Genomic DNA, 22,127 nt, shown 5'->3' with positions numbered 1-22,127 from the left:
TAAATTGTGAATACAATTTATCGTAACAGTACAGCAAATACCAAATACACATTGTCCCCTGCCAACAGAAAATCCTTAACAGCTGTTTATTGCTCATTTGCAAAACATAAGAGCAATGGAATTCCATTACTTAGAGAAACTGGCTGCTCCATGATATCCTTGGCAACAAACACTGCACTTATCTTTTTGAACAATAGACTCAAAGTTTCTCCAGTCTACAAAAATCAGACAGCAAAGAATACTTTTTCTTAACTGCAAAATTCTAAACAATGGAGACTGACTCACATCAGCTGCATTTGGTTTCGTGAAAACTAACCTAACCTTTCTCCCTCCTTCCTTCCCCACCCCCGCCCCGCCACCCCCTAAAAAAAAATTGCTCACTGCAACTTACAAAAAACATGTCAAGCAACCATCACAGGAAGGACTTTTTATTGAGGTCAAGACTTTGGCAAAATGAGAAAAAATTCAGACTGCAGTCTGAACAACACAAGGAATTACAAACAACATTAAGGGAGTTACTTAGACAGGTTTATAATAAACCATACAAAAAATACATAGCAGAAATTTTTTCTGTTCAAAACATTTTTTTTTATTATTGGTCTTAGAAATGAAGATAAAACCATATGTGAAATATCTGTAGTGTAAACCATGACTGTATTTAACTAACTTACAAGTTTCCAATAGCTTTAAAAAGAAATAACTACAGCATACCGATAGATGCTAGCTCCTCAGAAAGTCAGGACATGCACATACCATCTATAATCTGGTTTCTATATTTAGGTAAGAACTATACCTAAAGCCAGAAAGGTCAGCACTGAATCAAGTCAAGCATATTTTAACAGACATGTCTTCTAGACAGTGTTTACCATGGTACATTTCTCCTAAACCCACACTAAACATCATGCCATTTGCAGACTTGACATGGAACTCGCACTATTAAGAGACTGGATAGTGTATTCACATACCTCAATAATCCTGTCATGAATCTGTAGCCCTCCTTCCTTAGCAGCAGGCCCAGTGTCAACTATTTTCGATACAAAAATTCCTTCACTAGACAAACCATCTTGATTGTCCTTTAAGGGTGAAAAGAAAAATGTGTTATTGTATCTTGAACTAACTCTAATTTGCCCTAAGCTAAATCTTGTCCATGTCACAACAGTGCATGTAATTTGAAAGAAATATTCCTAGTGATGTCTTAATGTTACTGGTTTCTATGGGATTTCTATGTGCTTGTGAGAGTACCCAAAACTCCCATTTTAAAAATTTATACCACCATGAACAGACTTTAATTAGCTATATTAATTGCATAGTAATCATTTTTCCCAGACTTAGGCAAGCTCAGTCGTAATTGTCATTATAATTATTCTTAATGTAAAATTCAGCGAGATGGCAGCCTGCTTGCATATCAAACATAAGACAACAATACATTTTTATTTTTAGCTGCACAGTTCTTCCTCTAGAGATTTAAAAATAAAACTGTGGCGAACAACTTATAGCTAACAAGGTATCTTCATATTCCTGTCTTTCGTCTAATAAGCGTCTGTCAGTGCATAACAATGCCTCAGAAGTGTAACTGAAAAACTGGTTAATTAAAAGAAAAGTATAACCTTCAAGCCAATTTACTAGGAACAGATCATAATTAATGTCACATCTCTGAGAGCCCCAGAACTAGTTCTGAATACTTTCTAATTTACTAGAACAAGTTAAAATCTACTGCTTGATCTAATTAAAGTCATATGCAACAAGCTCCAGCCAACAACCATCAAGAAAAAATATATTAGTAAGTATATGGTGCAGGAAACATCTGCTGAAATCATAGAATTCAGAAGTGTTTGAGGGGGGGAAGGGTTTTTTTTTTTTTTTTTTTTTTTTTTTTTTTTTTTTTTTTAAGTTACATCCCTTCAGCTGCACAGAGAGCTGCTTAACCTCTGGTGGAAAGAAGAGTAAGTGACGTTTTCTTAATGAACTGTAAAGGACCCAAAGCTGTGTGCTCTGAGCTCACACAACATCTTCAAAGCAGTATGGTTTAAGAAACAGATACCATGGGTTTTACCATTTTGGAAGTGACACTGCACCTATGTAACATTAGTTTGCTAGCTATGATCATGTGTGAAAATAAATATATGGAGAGAGAAAAGACAATATAGTTAATAGATATCTGATACAAAACTGAATATAATACTTGCTCTGAAAGATCCCAACAGAACCAAGTGCTTGTCAGCAGCATTTTTTCCTCTAAGTGTTGACCTGCATACTTTTCCCAACTGGAAAGGGCAAACATATTTTAACAATTAACATACCATGCATGGTCGGCCACCAATAATATTAAATCCAAGCGAGCCAGAGTCACGATGAAGGACAAGAGTCAGTGCTTTAGTTTCTTCACCCTACAAAGAACAGATAAAAGTATTCAAAACATTGGCGTGTTGGTAAGTGATAAGTGAGGATATATAATACTTTTATCCAGGTTTGAGGAGTTGGTTTGTTGGTGTTTTTTCATGAAGCTTAGAGAAAAATGTTTACAACAAATTTGCTCGAATGCTCAGAACTCAACAGCTCTGGTCTGTCACATCCCAGCTGCCCTGTTGTTCTCCAGCAGTGCTGCTCTGAAAAATCCAGCCTCTAAGATTTATGTATATTTTTATCAAGATCTACAGTGACATAGTTAACAGCAACAGAAGATATTTATATGTAATACAGTTCCTGCAACTACTTGACCTAGTCATATGTGATGTGTTACGTAAAATACTTTGTCTTTCCAATAGTCAAATTGTTGACTTTCGCGGTGCTCAAGGGTAACTGATTCTTAGGACTGCATTTTTATGTTATTTCTCTCTATTGCAAACTACGTTATATTGTTCTAAGCAGTATCAAACATGAAGTGTTATGAAACAGCAATTGTCTTGTGAGTTTTAGAAACCAGCATTGAACAAAATTGCTACATATTTTGCAAAAGGCCTAGGAAGCTAATTGCTCTACGGAGTATCTGTTGTAAAGGAATTCTAAACAATTTTGTTCTTCAGAATCTTAACTCTAGCAAAAATTCTCTGATTAGAGAAAGAAATGTACAACAGAGAAAGACGAGAAAGACATCTTGTAATATTTGAGGGACTGTGCAAACATGATCTGTTATCCTGTCCTCTTACTCAGGCTTGTTCCCAAGTACAGATAGGCCATGAGCTTTATAAAAACGTCCTTTGTGACACCGTGATGGTACTTGTCCTTAATCATGATTGTACTTAAGTTTGTCTCAATGTAAATTAAGAGAACTAAATCCTCACAATATGCTAATTTCAGTCTCGACCAAGTGGCTGTTATTGATACCACAACACTACAAAAAGGCATTTGAGTGACACATCTTTTTAGAAATAAGAATAATAGGATAGTCAGAACTGTGTTGTACATCTGCAGATAAATATGAACATGGCTATCACCAAGATCTTGTTTTTGTTTTTGTTTTATCCAAAGGGTAAAAAAGTTATGAACACAAAAAAGTTAGAGGAAGTTATCTTACAAGTTTGGTTTTCATAACCAATTAAAGACAAAAATTACAACAGTTACATTGTAATTCGATGCAGATGTTTTTAGTTTCTATATTTTTCTTCAAACATGTCAATTTGAAGTTGTCAATCAAATATTAATGTCTATTAAACTTGTAAAAAATGTCAAAATAATCCTATATTACTTAACTACTCTTACAGATTCAGGGATGATAACACAGCCAAATTCCCTGCCAGTGTAAACTGGCAGAACTCCATGGACCACATGCTCCACCAACACACTCCACCTGAAAACTGGCTTTATAATTTTCTTGTCAGTTTGTGATCATTATCTTTCCTGCAGGTCCCATAATTAGTAGGCTTGGACCTGATACAGAAGAACATGAATCAGCTCCCACTGGTTTTATTTGAACTTGCCTATGCTCAGCATCTGTAAGAATCAGGTGCCCAGAGGAAGACTGGAAAACTAAGTAAAAGCTATTTCCCTGCAAATCTTCAAATCTGTACCTCAGAGAGTATTTCAAGGAGCAGATTTCCAGCCCTGTGAGACCACTTTCACGGGCTGATAATTCAGCATTTGAAAGATAAGCACATGCTGCTGTCACTGTTTACTTTCCCTGATATACCTTTTTAAGATGGCAGATCAATTAGAACAATCAAGAACCAATTACTACATTGCTCTCAAGACACTTTTGGTAGTTAAAGTTGAATATTTTCATTAAAACCCCTTATGTGGGTAAAAGTTTGTGTTTATGTCAGCAGAATCAGGTGAGTTTGGAAGATTCAAAAGTTGTGGAAAAAGAACCCTAATGCAGTGGTTTTTTAAGTATTCCTGAAAAATATCCATGAGGAATTTAAAGAAACCCTCAATCAGTTCTGACGGATTTGTGTATTTTCTCCATCTTGTCTGTGGCAACAGAGTACAACTTCAAATGACATTGCAGTGATAGTTCCACCACATGTGCTAGAATACCTAGGCACAAGGGAGGCAGTAGTGTGTTGCTTTAATACTTTTGTTACTTTTGCAGATTCACATCTCAGTCTTAGCAATTTCTTTTACAGCCGTCTTTGCTTCTTATGTAAGCCACACTGAAAATGATTCTTGCAGGGCTCTGTCTCTCTTTTCTCTTACATGTCTAACGTTCCAGTGAAACAATCATTAAACGGTGAGGTAACCCTGGAAATGCTGTGGCCACCATCCAGCCCTGCCCCGTCATCTGGTTCTGCAGCAGACCTGATGGTTACTGGCATGCTGTATTCCCACAGCTGAATAAAACGCTTAAACATAATGCTTGAAATTACTGTACTTCCCAGCTGAGTAATGTGGAGCTAATAGATTGGCTTTTGCTTTATATTTTGGAAGACTCCAATTTCTTTGGTAATACTGTGGCTGAGAAGGTTTGTCTTAGTTACAGGAAGCATTTCCACATCTTACTGACCAGAAGGCTGCCAGGATGAACACTCATCTTGTTTGGGGGATAGTGAAAGAAAAAATATAATCTTGTTTTAAAGAACTTCATTGGGCTTTTATAAAATGAAAATTTGAATGTTAGCCCCTATAGAGATACTAAATTTAAAGTCCTAAATACCAGATCATCAACCGGTTTCCCTATCTTTCGGATGTTTACTGGAAATCCATCACTGTCTTTGGTAGTCAGTATAGCAAAAGGCCATAAGACTTGAAAGTTCTAAAGGTCCTGTTTCAGCATGTCGTAAAGCCTTTATTTGCCTTTTAGAGACTGACATGTGTACAGTCTAAAATGTCATTCTCAAAGCTGATGTTACCATGCATGGCTTTCAGACTGCATTCTGTAGCAGCTCAGACTGTTCTGCTATCTCTAGCGCCGCAGGCTAGGTTTATAAATTGATCTTCATACCTCCTTGCTCATTTCTTCCCAAAGGACTTTGATGGCTGGGTACGTAAAGGGATGACCAGAGGAGCTTATCAATAGGTGTGAACAGGGGTATGTTTCTGCAAGGATTAAGCATTGTTTGAATAGTATGAGGTTTTTCTTGTTTATTCAGACTTTGATGTTTCAGGATTGACATGTCTGATCACGGAAAATACTAATTTCGAATACAACACGGTGCCTTCCCTACCACTCCTTCCAAAAGTTTGCCACAGTAAGCCTCATCTCTCCCACCAAGGAATAAATAGTCATTCTGTGAATGCACTTTCAAACTTGTCTTTTGGACTAAGCACAAAGCAGACATCCAATAAATACGTGATAAAATGAAAATGTTCCCTCAGTGACAAAGTGAATGGGGAAGAACATACGTGGAAAACACAGCTGAAATCATTTAATGCACATCTATCTGTTGAAGAGACTTAGAAAATTGTGAGATATTTAGAGGTGACTCGGTGTGTGTATGCATGTATAAAATATATGTATTTGTTTATATCTTCCTTCAACCTAGTTATGGCAGTGTTATGAAGCTCACTTCAGAAATGGAAGGTCAAGCCACAGAAAGGCTGTATGATTCATCCAGTGTCACAAAGGACACTGGATATGCTAAGGCAAAGCCAGACCTGGGTCTCCAAAGTTGCTGAATCAGTGCCCTAGCAAAAAGATCATGAATTCTGGTCTTTGAACAGCTTTAGTGATGCAAATGGCCTAATGTCCATCACCATCATATTTCCCCTTTAACTAAGCATTTAAACAGAAATGTGAGTGAACATTTCTTCCATTATGACTACAGGATATGTTATCTCATTTATTCTAGATTGGTTCTCCATCTGTAGTAACAAGCAGCCATCAGGCAAAGAAGTTAGAAGACCTTTTCTCTTAACCTACAGAGAACCCACAGAACATCCCACAGTAAGTTTTGGAATCACCACATTTAACCTATGAACCCAGTTCGCTAGTGCTAGGCTATTTGTGCTTTAACATAGACTAAACAATTACAGCTTCTAACAAAATATTTAAAGTATGAATAATGTTTATAATAAAGATAGCAATGACACAGCATGCTTTGAATAAGCAATTAATTCTGAAATTGAAGTCAAACTGAAAAATCAGTTGTTTTGTATTATTATGCGTGTAATCCAGGTGTTTAGGGACCTAATCTTTAGCCAAGTATGTATGCCCTGCTGAGTGCTCATAATCTGCATCCTGTCTATACTAGCATCTCCGAGAAAATAACCCCAGAGTAAAAACTTGGATGCAAGCCACATTCCCAAATTGGTAAAGCATCCCCTGCTCTAGGTGATTACCAAGAGTCTTTTACAAAACTGGTGCACAAAGATGCAAGTTTCCTGATTGTACTACTTTGGGAGCTGGGCAGACTAAAGCTGTTAGCATTGGAAAGCTGCCCAAAATTCTGTAAAGACATGTAATTGACTGACCGCTGGACCACAAGTCTGTGGTGACATGACACCTTTCAGCTTTCTTCAGATTAGGTGCTGCTTCAGAAGACTGTATAACAGTTTTTTGTAATAAGGCTGAAAATGAACAGAGTCATCTTGGCCAGCTGTATCCATATATTTGATAAAAGGTATTGCTGGAACTATGTACCATGGATATTTATAAAGATTTGTAGTAGCACCTTTCATACTAATAGCAGTTCACAACATTTTACAGAGTTAAATAATGAAAAAACAACATTATCAACATTAGCCAAAAGGAAATGAAGGAGGAGCAATATGAGAATAAAGGTGTGCTTTTTGGATCCAGTCAGAGATGAGGAGGTTGAGATACAGTGAGATTATTTCAGATAGCAAGAGGGCTTTCCTATCAGACGTGACGTGAGAGGAGAGCAGAGGCAGCTCTGTGCCAAGCAAGTTGTGGGAGCAGTAAGCTCTGCTATACACTGCTGGAAAGTCAAGGGAGCTGCAGGGAAGGGGGAGAACTGACCTGAATCATCACATGAATGTAAAGTCTGTGATTTAAGTTTTACTGAATTATTAACTTGCATCACTAGCAAATAGTATTGCCAGAAGTTAAAAAGCTACATCCAGTATTGAAATACTACTTTTGTTTTGAGTCAGCAAAGCAGTGGGATATTTTGCCCTGAAATTCCCCCCCCCCCCAAAAAAAAAAAAAAAAAAAAAAAAAAGGAGAGAAAGAGAAGATGGGAAAGAGAATTTAACATGAAGTTTTGTTTTCTTTACACAGCTTTCTGAACTTCAGTATTACCAAAGGTATCAATACAGATGTCTGTATTGAATAGTTTTGAATAGTTTAATACCACTGTGTCTGTGGATGTGGTAGCACATTCTGTCATGGGGAAGACTTGAATGTCTTCATTTAAAAGATAATTGGCTTCTAGTGCTTCCCTCGCTGGGGAGCCTCATTCCAATTAAAATTTTGGGATTGTTGTTGCTCTGGCTTTTGATTCTGGCCATTTTATAAATAGCCTATTTCTGACTGGCTGAAATCAAGTTAAATTTTCTTCTTCTATGTGGAACTTTTAAAGAATCCAGTATAATTGGCTCTGGAAAATGCAAGCGCACAGTAGATGTCTTATTTTTGGACCTCAACGTTACAAAAAGAGATGGCTGAGTTAATGAAATAGATGGTGAGGTGTCCCGTTGCATACCAGTTAACACCAAAGACTGCGCTTCACGGGAAGCCATCTTCTCGGGCGGCTAGTGAGCTAAGGGCCTGGAAAGCATCGGGTCGCAACCCCTGCCGCAGGTCACTGTGCAGTGTCACTCTGGGAGCCCACTTCTGGAGGCTTAATACCCCTCCCAGTCCTGGAAGTTCCCATTCTGCTGTCTAGAGGTTTCTTCAGGGAAGTGAACAGGGACAAAAAAATACGGTGACCTGGACGTTTTGATTTGCGAGTTGCCATAGGGGACCCAGCCGTCAGAGCGACGGTCACTTTAGAACGGGCATGCACTGAAGCCAGTAAAGCGTGGCGATGAGAGGGCAGAGCTCAGGTGTTTTCGGCGGTTTTGGGGGCCCCTGGGCACAAGCCCCGCTCCGAGGCCTGCGGGAGGCTGCCGGCCGGGAAGGGCCGCCGAGCCTCACAGACCGCCGGCGGCCTCGCCGAGCCGGGCGGCCCCGGGGTGCCCGGGGGAACTCGCCGCCCCCGCCTGCGGCAGGCGCCGTCCCCGACCGGCGGCGGGCGCCTTCCCCAGACGCCGCCAGCCGCGGGCAGCCCCCCGCCCCCCGCCGCCGCCGCGGGCCGGCCGCGGGCCGCCCTTACCTTGCCGGGGGAGGCGGCGCGGGCGAGGGCGTCGAGGCGGGCGCTGTACTGCGTGAAGCGCTTCTGGTAGCGCAGCGCCGTCACCTGCAGCTCCAGCTGCGCCGCCGCCAGCCGCGACAGCAGCGACTGCTCCCGCTTGCCGGCGCGCAGCGCCTCCTTCTTCAGCGCCTTCTCCAGCGCCGCCGCCCGCGCCTGCAGCGCGGCGCCGTGGGCGCGCAGGGCGCGCAGGCAGCCGTGGCCGCCGGCGCGGCGCTCGCCGTGCGTGAGCACCAAGCCGCAGCCCTGCTCGCAGAGCCCCGCGGGCCGCGCCTCGCAGCGCTCCCGCATGTGCGCCTCCACGTCGCGCAGGTTGAGCACCTGGCGGCAGCCGCGGTTGCGGCACTTGGCCGGGGAGAAGTCGCAGGTCTCGGCGTGCTCGCCCAGGTGCTGCAGCGGCACCACCGCCTCGCAGCCCCGCGCGTGGTTGTCGCACTTGATGTCCAGCTTGAGGATGAGGCTCTTCAAGGGCAGGACGTGGTTGAGCTCCTTGGTGGAGATCCGCTGGCAGTTCACCGGGCAGCTGCCCTGCTGCACCACCCAGGGCAGCACGCAGCCGGCGCAGAACACATGGCCGCAAGGGGTGGTGAGCGGGTCCTCCAGAACTTTGTTGCACAGATTGCATTTGAAGTCGGGATCCACGTCCCCGCTGAAGCGATCCAGCTCGAATCCCATTCTTCTCCCGCTTGGCCAAGAAAAGAAACAAGAAGAAAAGCCCAGCCAAAGTAACCAAAATGGGGGCCCGGGGAGTAAAAAACAAAAGTAGCGAGCGCTCCCAGCTACCCCCACCTCCCGGAACAAAGTTTCGGCAAGAAGCCCGAGCGGCGGCGGTCGTGGGAGCCGGCTGCAGCCGCTCGCTCTTCGCTAGTCATCGGGAGCAGCGCGGAGCGGCCGGCGGCAGGCTGCCTGCGGACGGCGCTGGCTGCCGGAGCCGCGGCGGCGACGGGCTCCTCCGCCCCCGGCGGCGGGGAGTGCGCAAAGCGGCGGCGCCCGCCCCCGGCCCCGGCCCCTGCCCGGCCCCGCTCCGCCGCGCCGGGGCCGCCCGGCGGGGACTTCCCGGGGGTGCCCCAGCTGTCAGCCGCGGCCGACAAGGGCGCCTTTGTTCCGGGGGCCGCCCAGGGGTCGGGGTCGGCCCCGGCTCTGCCCTCCCGCCGTGCTGCGGCAGGTAGCGCGGAGCCGGGGGAAGGGGCGAGGGAGATTCCCGCGGGGGCGGGGGAGGATCCTGTGAGGAAAAGGGCGGGATTTTGCAGGGCGATGACGATGGGCAGCGGGGAGCAAAGCCAGACGTCGAGGAAGGGGAGATTTGGGGAAGGGGCCGGCCGAGGGAGAGGAGCTCTGCCCAGCGCGGGCCTGGGGGGACGCGGGGGTCGGTGCCAGGAGGGGGGACGTGGCCACGGCTGGGGGCGAGGCGGGGAAGAGGTGAGATGGTGTCGGGCAAGGACAGGGGGGACCGCGGTGGGGGAGGGGAAAACTGTGGAGAAGCCCAGAGGAAAGAAGGGGGAGGGTTTGGGAGGGGGAGCGGGAGGGACAGAGCCGGGCGGGAAGAGGCTCGGGGGAGGTGGAAGGTTCTTGGGAAAATGCTGGGAAAGGTCCCAGCTGGAAAAGGCGCAAAGAGGGCGTGGAGGAGACTAGGGACTGGAGGAGTGTGGGAGGTAGCCGGCAGGCAGAAGGGAGTCGGGAGGGTGCGAGCACACGCTGGTAAAACAAGGCAAGGAATGAGAAATATAAACTCCTGTCAAGTTATACTTTAAAGTTCATAACAAATGGGATAGCTTGCTAAAGGTGCAGTGTTAGGGCACATTGTTTGGGCACACACAGAGCTCAGTGACTTCTGGAAAGTGCTACGTGAAGCAGTCCTCCAGAAGGAGGTCCTCTGCCAGCTGCTGGTGAATTGAACTGTTCAATATGTGGAAAACCTGTTTTGGTGAGACATCCTTACACTACCAGTGAGAAAAAGTGCACACAGAACTGCCAGTGTCAGTCCTATCTTTATGAAAAAAGGAGTATGTTTTCTATGTTTGTATAGACTATTAATGTCCTATTAATGCCACTTGGATACAAGTGAGGGAGATGATTAGAAAAAGTTAGAACTTCTGATGTCTTTTCCTGCCTTGAGACGATTTAAAAGCATTTCAGAATATGCTATAAAAATATGCTATAAAAAGCTAGACCACACCTGAAGTACCAGACATAACATTAGGCAAAAACAATTTTTCTTACAAGACAGATATTCAAGTACTGAAAAAGCTATAAATGGGAACAGCTTTGTTCGTTGTGGATGATGAAGCACAATTCTGACATGCCAAAAAGCCACATACCAGCTCAGTTGTTCTTCTAGAGTGTCTTGCTTTATGGCAAAATAGAAGCCCAACTAGAAACCTTGGTTTCAAATGACCTTTAGTATCTGCCTATTATATCATGGTAAAATGATTTTGCAAACATCTGGGATGACTGTTTGTCTGTAACTGACCTTTAGGAGGTTATGGACTAGTGGTTACACAAATCTGTTCTCAATTCAGTCAAAAGCAAGCAGTCTGTAGTATTAAGAGTTTTCATTTTTCAAACACAAATTTAATCTGCAGTGCTCATTTCATTCTAATTATTAATGTTCCACAAAACTTAAGTCTGCTTTTAACTGTATCTATCATCCCACTGAAGAAAGTGTGCAACTCATTTATCGTTATATACATAAGTAAGGATTTTTTTGCAGGTCTAGGACCTTTTTCTTTTGAATCATGATGGGGTATGGGATTCTGCATGTAGGTTTTCTGTCGTCTGGTGCCATGCATAGTCCAGGGCCATGATGATAAAGTTTAATACATGTGTGTCACTGACTTTCTGATTATTCTATGATATTTGATCTACAATAGTGATTCCCATACTTCCTTGTTGTGCTTCACTGCCTCTTCCCTCTTCCTCCTCTTTCCCATCTCCTGCTCCTCTGTATTCCCTTTTCTCACCAGTCTCTGTTACCATTTCCCCTGCTGCAGTACTGCATCTCTTTTTGTCCTCCCACTGCCTGGCCCCACAGCACTGCGCTCTGCTGCTTCTGCGAGCATCATCTCTAATCACTTCTCTTGTAGGACACTGTTATTTTGCAGTTTGTCATACAATTCGGATATCCATTACTAGGCAAGACATCTATTATTTTACATTAGCATTTTACCTAAAATAAAATTTGTCCCTGTTAGATTAGCTCTGAGGATGCGCATAGTACAAATGAGTGACTTCAGCTTTTCTGCTCATTTCAATGGCTACTCTATCAGGCCTTGTCAATATAGGGAAGCTTAGCAATACGATCATTTCAGAATAGACTGTTTTGAGATAACAGCTCTAGATTAGTGCCCTGTGTGACCACAATCTTCTGTTTCTTTACATGTGTTTGTACAATGCCTCATGCATTCAAGACTATAAGGGAGTAAATAGAAATAATAATACATTGCTTCCATCAGCAATAGCTATAGCAGGTTAGGCTTAGTATTTCAAAGATGTCAATGCAGGATGCTTGAGGCTCTTTGTATTGATGCCAGAGGCAGAACTGTTATTGATTTCAACGGGAATGATGTCAGTACTAGGTTCCTTAAGCTATTTGAAACTATACAAATATTTGGATGGAAAATATGAGCAAGAGCTTGAATAATATTTTCATTTGGAGTCATGGCTGGGCAGATGCTGTGCTGAATTTTGTGGTATGCTTTAGCATGACGTTTATGTAGGAATAGATACTTCACTTATAAATTAAATTTGATGGCAACTTTTGAAGGCTACTGCAGCCTTTCATTTAGACGACAGTTTGAAGTGCTGACAGGGATTTGAAGTTCCCCTCTTCTTGCTGCCGTTATCCACAGTAGAAGGCACAAATGGAACTTTCCCAACTGGAGACACATTTCAGTTTTCCCTCAAAAAGATGGGGGGGGGGAGCCTCTCAACATTAGCATTTAATGTTATTTTCAAAGGCTGAGGTTTGAAACTGAAAGGAGGTTTGGCTTCTGCAGTATTGCCAGCAGGGCTGAAATTACATTGCCACAGCTAAGAAAGGTCATTTTTATTTAGTCAGTTCTCTCATCATCACAGCTAGCATGCTGGGTTGGACTGCTTACTGAACCGTTAGGGCTCTATCATTTTACTTTGCTATCCTGTTGTAAGAAGGATGAAGGCATGTTGTTTTGTACTTCTGGCTGCAGCGCTGCCATAAAGCCGACTCTGGAAGGACTGCAAAACTTTGCAGGTTACATTCAGCCTAGCTTTCTCTGCTGCTGTGAAGTTACCAGTCTCACAGAAAATCAAGTACAATTTGATTAGTGATGCTCATTTAGCTTCATGTGCCTTTTGTTCATAAATATTAGCATGATTTTACACTCGGTTATGAGGTCTTTGCAAGCAAATTGATTTTTTTACACTTTAAAAAAGGAGAAACCATTAGATAGTGCACAGAAAGGATCAAATTCTGCTCTGCAAGAGGCATTTATGTCATTCTTTTACTTTACTTGACTCTGACAAAACCCTTAAAGTTGATAGGATATGTCCAGTGGAACGTGGTCTTCTTTGTACACTTAATTCATGAGCTGGAGTCTTTCAGAAACTGAAATGCACAGTGGTTCAGGGCATATTTAAAATATGCTTAGTGTATTTAAAATATGTGAAGTGTATTTAAAACATATCTGAAATGTCAAGATCTCATCAACATTCTGTTCTTTGCCAAACACTGAAGCACTGTACAGAATTATGAAAGATTTTGTATTTTATAATGAGATTTTGTGAATTTTGTGAACTTTGTTTTATCACATTTCTTTTTTACATATGTCAACTGTCTGTGTAGTTACTATCATTTTATTGAAAAAAACTTGCCATAATCTTTTATTTTTACTAATGGTAGAATATAAGTTTGCATTAATAGAAGATATGCAAAAGAGCTGGTGAGAATGGACCAAATAAAATGTCAAGTCCTTTAATGGTGTTATGTAGTATCAACCAGAGTATAGATGGTTCATAATGATAATGATTTATATGATATTTGTATTAAGTAAGGGTTAACAAAGGGTTAAACTCTGGCTTGGCAGTTGAGCTACTATTTCAGGCTTTATGTGTACGGGTTGAGAGCTGATAGAATAGTAAAATGGATAGTAGAAGTTAATTGTATATTAACAACGGAACAAGCTGCATCAAAAATTTGAATAAATCCCTCTCTTATAGAAAGAATGTTCAAGCAAGAAGAAAAAGATAGCACTCAGCAGTAACATGGACACCCTTTCTTGACGTTCCATACATATTTTTGTGTAGTTGATTAACAGCTATTTCAATGCCTTGGAAATCTAGCTGTTTTCAGACACGTGCTTGAAAGACTAGCGTCATTTGAGCCTATTTCATAACTTGCTTTCTCCTCCTGATCTCTGCATGTAACTGAAGTAATTTTTTTTAAGTGAATAATTCAAAGGCAAGGCCCAGAAAAATTTTGACTGTAAGTGCACCTTCTTATATCAATATAAATAGAGATAAATATAAAATAATGCTCTTTTTTATTTGTTTGCTTTTTGTTTTAGGAAATGTGTTTAATCAGCAATATGCAATGCTCTCTGTTTGAGTAATTATATTAATTCAACACTACAATATCTGAGAGTCTTGAAATGATTTGCACATTTTTATTATGAAAATTCTTCTATGTGGTGTGGGAGAATTAGCCCTGTTTTAAGGCTTGGTTTAATGAAATGCAGGATAATATAAGTGTCCATTGTAATTCAGTAAGTCTTTAGCTGAGTGCTAGAAATTGAATCCCACTTTTCCTGAACCATTCTTCAGTTGATGTTGGAGCTAGTTTTGGTGAGCAATTGCTTTTTATGCTCTAAGTGTGTGATTTGAGTATGTGATGAGGCTCAATTGCTTGCCTGAATCTACACAAGAATTCTACATTCCTGTGGAAGTTAAATCACAGGAAACATCCTGTGTCCTGTGCTCTGGCCTATGACCACAAGTGAAGTGTCTTTGAATTCCCTTAGTAATGCGAAAATATCTGGTAAGTATCAATTACAATACAGATATAATACAGGTATCAATTGTAGTACATTCTGTACTATATAATTTGTCTTTTCATCCCTTATTTAAACAATTTTGAGAAAGATGACTGACATTGCATATGGCTAATTCCCCTTCACACATCTTACATATTGTAACTAATGATAATGTTTAAATCCAGACTGTAATGAACTCAATGGCAATAGGTGGAACATAAAATGCAAGCCCTAATTAAGAGTCATTCTGTACGAGTTTGTACAGTGAATTCAGTAATAGTGGAGGTCATTCAGCATCTCAGAGAACAGGGCCTCTTACACAGCTGTACAAAGATCAAGTAAAATTTGTTTGAGCAAATACATAGCCTATGTCTGTGCTGAAAGAGCAACTCCTAGAGAGCTAGTAAACACATATTACTCAGCATATTTTCGCCATTTTCCGTGCAAATGGATGTCCTGTAGTGTGTGAACCTGTCAGACGGTACTAACACATGACGCATTTTGCATGGCTAGGTGTGTTTTGGGACTGTATTTAGCTGACAAATCTGAGAGTGGCCTTTGGATTGCCCTTACCTGACAGTCTGGACACACACAAAAAGGATGAGTGTTACCACAGGATGTTAACACTCCTATATATACTGGAGTAGTATATATATACTGGTTCAAGGAGGGTGTAGAGCATCTTTAGACAGTAAGTGTACCTGTTGCTACTGACCTTTGTCTCAAAGAGTTGCTGAACTGCTGATTGCAAGATGCTAAGAGAGAGCCCCCACAAACAGGCCCTGTTTTTATTGGCAGGATAAGTATCTGCAGCTGAGCACTCACAGAGACAGGATTCTGGGCTTGATGACCTTTAGTTGGATCCTAATGGAGCTTTAGGCATTTTCTTTGGTAGCCAAAGTATTTTGGAAAGTGGTGGTCATGTGAGGAAGCCTTTTCATGTCAGAGCTCTTGGATTTTCTGTGTAATTTATATCAACTGCTTAATGGTTGCTTTAGAACATGAGTTTTTTAAAATGGAGGTTCCAGTACTTATCAATACTAAGCACAGATGGCAGAGAGCTTCTTCGTTAGCTCTTGTTGGGAAGAGAGCTGGGATAAAATGAAGCCATGGGTGAAGAGGCGCAACAGACCTTTGTGAAGTTACAGCAAAGGCGTGAGGCAATTCACCCAGCAAAAAGGAGCTAATGGAGTGTATCCCATTCATAGTAGTCAGCACAACTGTAATAAAATTATGTTTAATCCTTTTTAAAATAAACTCTGTATAGTTAGGTGAGGATAAGCATTGAACTGGATAAACAGGTCAAAATTGTCTTGCTGTATTCTGGAGTTCCATAGAGAAGGTGTTTGGGAACTGTTCTTTATAATATGTACCCCTAATTCAACTTTATTTGGGAGCTGAGCAGGAGCTCGGAAAAGTTATATGCTTAAAATGTTAGAAGATTTCTTATGAAAGGATCTTACACCAGTGTTTTGCTTGCCTTGTTGCCACTGTTTATCTCTGCCTATAAAAATATACACAATAACTTCACAGTGACGTTTTGAAGAAAGAGCGAGCTTGAAAGATCACACATTTTGCGTATGATATAAACTGAAGACGTTTGTAGGAATTTTCCCACACCATAAAACCTGAAGCATGCAAATAGCTTGCTTCCCAAATATCCCATTCCCAAAACTGATGTTTGTATTTTAGGGATCTTAAATCAGTGCAATCCTTGCTAGGGAGGTGCAGGAATCAGAGAACTGTTAAGCCAGGATGAAAACCTTTTGATGCAAGTTAAGATCGAAAATTTTATAGTTTTCCCAGCTGATTTTCATAGGGACATGATTCCATATTGCAAGAACTAGCTGGAACTTTGCAGGAGTTGTGAATCTTTATATTCCAAGAGAGTGATAACTAAACTTATTTTAATGAAAAAATAGCCTCCAGGAATGTGAAGTGTATTGCATTATTTCATATGTAAGTAAATACTCTCACAAAACCTAGGCTTGATCTAAATTTGGCTAGTGGAAAGCCGACTAATCACAGTGTATAAGAAGAAGTAGTTCAGGGCTAAAGTTTCTAATCTAGATCCAAAATACAGAGCGTAGATCACTGATAATCAAATATGTAGATGCCTACACATGTCTAGCTGCATCTCTGTATTGATTACTATCAGTAATCAAAGATCTTAAGCATTTAGCCTCACTGCTTTAGTCAGTCAGTGGATTAAGAAGTCATATGTAAGAAGCTTAAATTAGTTCAAGTGATGGTGTTTCTCATCAATCTGATTCAACAGTTATTATTAATTAAAAATGGTACAAGTGAAGGGATTTGTGGGTATTTTGGAGACCAATCACTCAGTTTAGAAAAAGGAGACAGGGTATATGAAGATAATAAACAAACCCCGTTTTGCTTTGCAGGACAGGATCTGGTTTTTCAAGCATGAGGATTGGAAAAAGGATAAGGCTTGCTTATTTAAGGATAGGAAGACTCTTTCTTTCTGAATGAGCAGAGGCCTTTGAGGGCTCTAAAATTCTGTAGGAGCCATGGCTGAGTAGGTATGCAGACCCCGTGGCCTCCGCACCAGGGCTGTTCTATGTGGCTTTCTAATTGTGCAAAACTCTGGAGATTTAGAAATATTTTTAGTCTGTGTTTGTGTTCTGAACACCACAGAACTTGAGTGTACTGCAGAAGATTCTGCACAAGAGCCATTCAGATCAGCTTGTTAAATATTAATATTCACTGCTATCTTGCTTTAATGAGAAACATTTTTCACAAGTCTCATAACTGTTTCAGTTTCAACATTATTTTTCTTTTCCAAATGTCTTGATCTAGGAAGCTTCCAAAGTATTTTTTTCTTTCTTTTTTTCCTTGTGGTTTTACAGTATTAAGTATGCTCTGAAATGACATTAAGATTTTTGACTGAGAGTAGGTTAAATGTGTAGTTGATGTTTCAAAGTTTCTTCCGAACTTTGAGAACAGTCCCAAAATGAAGAAAAATAGTGCCTTTTAATTTTGCCAGTCTCTGGTTCTTTTATTACTGACAGAATGTTAGCCTCTTAGCAAAACAGTTGTTAATATAAATAGTAGATCAGATCTGCAACATAAAAGCAGAATTTTGTGAAAGCCCCATTGAAACATCAAATTTATTCTCATTATTACAAGTTTGGAGATCATTATGAGGAAATATTGCCCAGCATTTTTACAATTTCCAGATGTGTTGATGTGCATTTTTTCTAAATTGTATTGAAATAGTTACTTATGGTTTTTGTTTCTGAAATAATTTATTTTGGAAAACAAAGTTTTGATAACCAGTATGCCACATAAAATATAAGGAAAATGTAACTGTAAAAGTGTTATTTGTAAAATTAACAAAGTAATGATAATAGTACAACTAATAGTATATTTTAATTAAAATAAGGACAATTTTCTAAGACATTGAGATAAAAATTGGTCTAAGTACTTTCAACCTGGTCTCATAAATTTATAGGAAAATGTCAAGTCGCCAAGGATATTAATGAACAAGATTTTCTTATTTGTTTGGCTTTTTTAGGAAGACTTACTGATGAGGTTGAAATGTGAGATCTCAAGAGAAGATGATTTGGGGCAGGGGACTGGAGTGGGTATAGAAATAAGTAAAGTTTGAAATAAGGGCTATGCTGTACAGTCAGCATTTGGCTAATTTTCCCTCCCCAGGGCATATGTGTGTGAGCTGTGAGTATCATCATACAGAAAACAGAAGGAAACAAATGGCAGGTCCGGAGGAAGCGGGTGACACGTTCTAAGAGGTGAAGAGACTCCTACGGAGAACAAAGCTGATTCCGTGGAAGCTGTGAGTTGTTTGTGTCCTAGGAGATCCTTATTTGTGTCTGGGTTAAACAGTTTCAGGGACACCCTGAGGTCATAAACTCCACTATTTAAGGTCATTCTTTCTCACTTGGTTTTCATACTTTTGCTAGTTAATGTCCTACAGTTTGTTCGCAAATCACGCACATGCGTAAGGAGTAGACACATGCCTGAAGAAGGATAAAATACCTAACAGTTGTTGGTAGCTCAGCTAGCCATGCTCCAGGAATAAAGTTGAGATCCATGGTCCAAAAGTGCCAGTCTCCCAGCCCCTTGTGCGGCTTTGGATCAAACTGTGAGCCAGGATGGAAGGCGGAGGGATTTTAGTCTTGTATCCCTTGGTTTTCCATAAAACGTCTTTGCATGGTTATCTCCAGAGTTAATCCAAATTCTCAGTTTTTTACTACTATGAAAATCTTCATTGACATTACAACGGGAATAAAATTTTGAAAACGGTTTGAATACCATTTTCACAGCTATTCCTTCTCTTCTGCATTCAGCTTTGTTCCAGCTAATGTTCTTCACTGCATAGCTAAGCTGGGAGGCTGAAAACTTGGCAATTTATTTGGGATCAAGGCTGTTTCACAAACTGCAAAGCTGAGAATCCTGCTAAATATCAGGAGAAGAACTGACCAGTAACTCATACAGAGTGTTATGTGATTGATAATAAATCCCCTTCTATAGTTGTTTGCTGCTGCAGGCTATTTTAGGAAGATCATCGTTTTCAATATAGTGGCTTACACTGTGTATTTGTACATTGCTCTGTAATAATGAGGACATTATGAGATTGCTCACACACCTACTCTTTGTGTTCTGCTAATTGATTTTCCATTAGAGAGCATTTATAAAGACTACTACAAGATTTTTCCATACTCTAGTTAAAATAACTTGTGTGAGGAACTTATGCCATAAAGTAAGGGAGACCTCGCCTGTGTTACTTAAGACCAGTACCAAAACTTCTTATGATTTACAAGCTTTGCCAAGTGACTTTGCCAAGCATCCTGCGTATTCAGAAATTTGCTGCAGGGACTCTCTTGACGTTTGCTACTTCTTAAATAGCTGTGTAAACTACTTGACTGAGGAAGAGAAGTGCTTTTCCCACCCAGTCTGTGTGATTGTTAGAACCATAGCTAAGAGACATTTAACCTCCACTCAAACCATCTTCCTACTTAGCAATATGAGCAGAGTGGACTGGTCGTGTCTTCCTAAAACATATTTGACCTGAAACACTGGTTGCTCCACACGGTATATTTCTGGCTATATGCAGACCTAGTAGATGTATACTGTTACAGCCTCGAGTGACACAAGCTCCAGAACCTGTCCCCATCTTTAATGACTGACTTAGTTGGTTCTAAAGGGAGATAATACCTAAAGATGGGTTTCTATTGTTCCGTAATTTTATGTCTTCCAATATATTTTCATCCACTTTCAGCCACTGTGGAAATGGTCTTTCTCTTCTCTTCTCTTCTCTTCTCTTCTCTTCTCTTCTCTTCTCTTCTCTTCTCTTCTCTTCTCTTCTCTTCTCTTCTCTTCTCTCTTCTCTTTTCTTCTCTTTTTTCTTCTCTTTTCTTCTCTTTTCTTTTCTTTTCTTTTCTTTTCCTAATGTAAAGAGAAATTCAGTGGTGTTGGTAAAGAAAATTGGGCTGACTGGAAACAAAATTTATGAGTTAGTGGTAAAAATAGTTGCTTTATAGATTATTGAAGCCTGATGAAGTGGGCTCTAGTGACTGATTTAAGTCATTGAATAACAAGATGCAAAGTAATGGAAACAGCCAAAGGGAGCAACCTTGGTGATACAGTTAAATGATTTATCTGACTATAGCTATTCTAAAGGCAAAGGTTAGTGTACTGAACTGGTGCTAGGAATTGTTTCAGGAGGCATGCAAAGCTCTTTCACATTACTGAAATTTGTTTAAGTGAGCTGTACGTTTGCCATTCCCTTACAGTTAACCTCAGTCATCATATAAAAGTACAATGTTTACCTCCATTGTGTAATGTTAGTGGGTATGCATATCCAATTATCACAAAGTTATTGAAGAAAGACAAATTGAAATAGGATGACACCATTCGTGTCAACAGCAAAAGTACGGGGAAAGAAGTAGATAATCATACAGGTATGGGTTTATTTTTTGTGTAGTTACATACGGTGAGTTGTACTTCTGTGTTTTTCTGAACGCTTGATAAGGCGTAAATGTGCTTTTCTGAGGTCATTCATTCTTGTCTCACAGAACTTAACTGCTAAATTGATCTCTGATGCAGGCAACAGTATTGCAGTTAACAGTAGTTCAGACGTATATGTCTAAAGTTGTTTTTTCTACCTTTTATATTAATGTCTGCCTTCCTTCACTTTCATACACAGCCTGCCTTTACTATGTTTTTTTCATACTTTCAATGTCAGTTTTCTTTTCACTGCTCTTTTATCTCTTCTTTCATTTATCCCCTCATTTTCTTGTCCTCCTTTTATTTTCTCAGCTCACTCCATCTACCAGTGCATTCTGTATCTTTCCAACCCACGGCATCTGGTTTTACTTGGCTGTCCTTGGCAGGCCTTTTATATTGCTCAAGGAGTTGGCCTCTTACTGGAATATACACCCTTCTGGGGCCTTGGATGGTAAATGTTAATGCTCAAACTGTGTTGCCATGCTGTTGGTGGCATTTTGAAGAACTTCTAGGTCTGTAGAGCTACTTCAATCACAGTGGCAAAGAATATCTGCTCTCAAACACTGAGGCTTCTGCACAGGAGAACAAAATGAAAGTGACTTGGAAAGAAAAGTAAAACAGAAGAGGTTGCAAGATGTGGCCTATGTGCCATTAAAGTGGTGAACCTGTAGAGGAAACTTTAAAAATAACAAAGCAGCAGTGGAGGCAGGTGCTGTCCTGAGAAAGCTGCTTCTCCGCTTCACTTGGGAAGTGTCCCACACTGGGTGGTACCACGGGGAGAGGGGCGTATATTCCCACCTAAAGAAGATATCCATCTCAAGTGGCAGGATCTGAAGAGGAAACTACAACTCTAGTAAGTAAAAAAGTGCTGCTCAGTTCTGCACAGCAAAATGCAAGCCATTTTCATAAAAACAGTGAATGCATTCTTGAAAATTCACAAGAGCTGAGTTACTTTAATGAGAGGCTGAGAAGGAGGAAGGTGGGACACTGGCAGATTTCTCGAGATGTGTGGGCACATTGATGCCTCCCTCTTTCATCTGCTGTTGGAAGCTAGCCACTTGATGAGAGCAGTAATGAGGGGACTGATCATAGAAATAACATAAGACTTAGTCTTGTGCTATCCTAGCAAGAAATAGTATTACAGAGTTATTCTGCTTTAGCATTGATTTATTTAGGGAAATAAATTAGCTTCTTGCATTATTATTTGTTGTTGATTTTTTTCATATGGCCCTACTAATTGACTGTTATTTTCCCATAACATTTTCCCAGCATGTCTTCAGAAATATCAGAAAATGCTCACAAACACTCCAGAAAAGTGCCAACTAAATATTCCAGAAAGTGCTTGCAGATCTTGTGCAATGCTTCCTCCGGTCTCTCCCAGCTGTTTTTTTATCATTAATCTAATTTTCCCCCATGAGCAGTTAGCATTTTTATGACATTAAACTTA

At 40.8% G+C, this 22,127-nt stretch overlaps 1 protein-coding gene and 1 long non-coding RNA gene across 3 annotated transcripts in view; one reads left to right on the top strand and one right to left on the bottom strand.

Moving 5' to 3' along the window:
* PDZRN3 (PDZ domain containing ring finger 3) overlaps positions 1 to 9,616 on the bottom strand; it is a 149,544-nt gene extending 139,928 nt beyond the window's left edge. For both annotated transcript variants that reach the window (XM_062585464.1, XM_062585465.1), the window contains exons 1-3: positions 8,652 to 9,616; positions 2,301 to 2,387; positions 966 to 1,073 (exon numbers count right to left, since the gene is read on the bottom strand). In XM_062585464.1, coding sequence (XP_062441448.1) covers positions 966 to 1,073; positions 2,301 to 2,387; positions 8,652 to 9,362 — 906 coding nt within the window. In that variant the 5' untranslated portion in view covers positions 9,363 to 9,616. The remainder of the gene's footprint in view (positions 1 to 965; positions 1,074 to 2,300; positions 2,388 to 8,651) is intronic.
* Positions 9,617 to 10,500: 884 nt separating this feature from the next.
* On the top strand, positions 10,501 to 21,848 carry LOC134145845 (uncharacterized). Its single transcript, XR_009959699.1, has 3 exons — positions 10,501 to 10,611; positions 18,371 to 18,506; positions 20,993 to 21,848. It is a non-coding gene; the product is annotated as an uncharacterized LOC134145845 (long non-coding RNA).
* Positions 21,849 to 22,127: the final 279 nt, after the last annotated feature.

This window comes from Rhea pennata, chromosome 12 (genome assembly GCF_028389875.1).
Source record: "Rhea pennata isolate bPtePen1 chromosome 12, bPtePen1.pri, whole genome shotgun sequence".
Classification (NCBI taxonomy): domain Eukaryota; kingdom Metazoa; phylum Chordata; class Aves; order Rheiformes; family Rheidae; genus Rhea; species Rhea pennata.
This window is presented reverse-complemented; position numbering and strand designations above follow the sequence as displayed.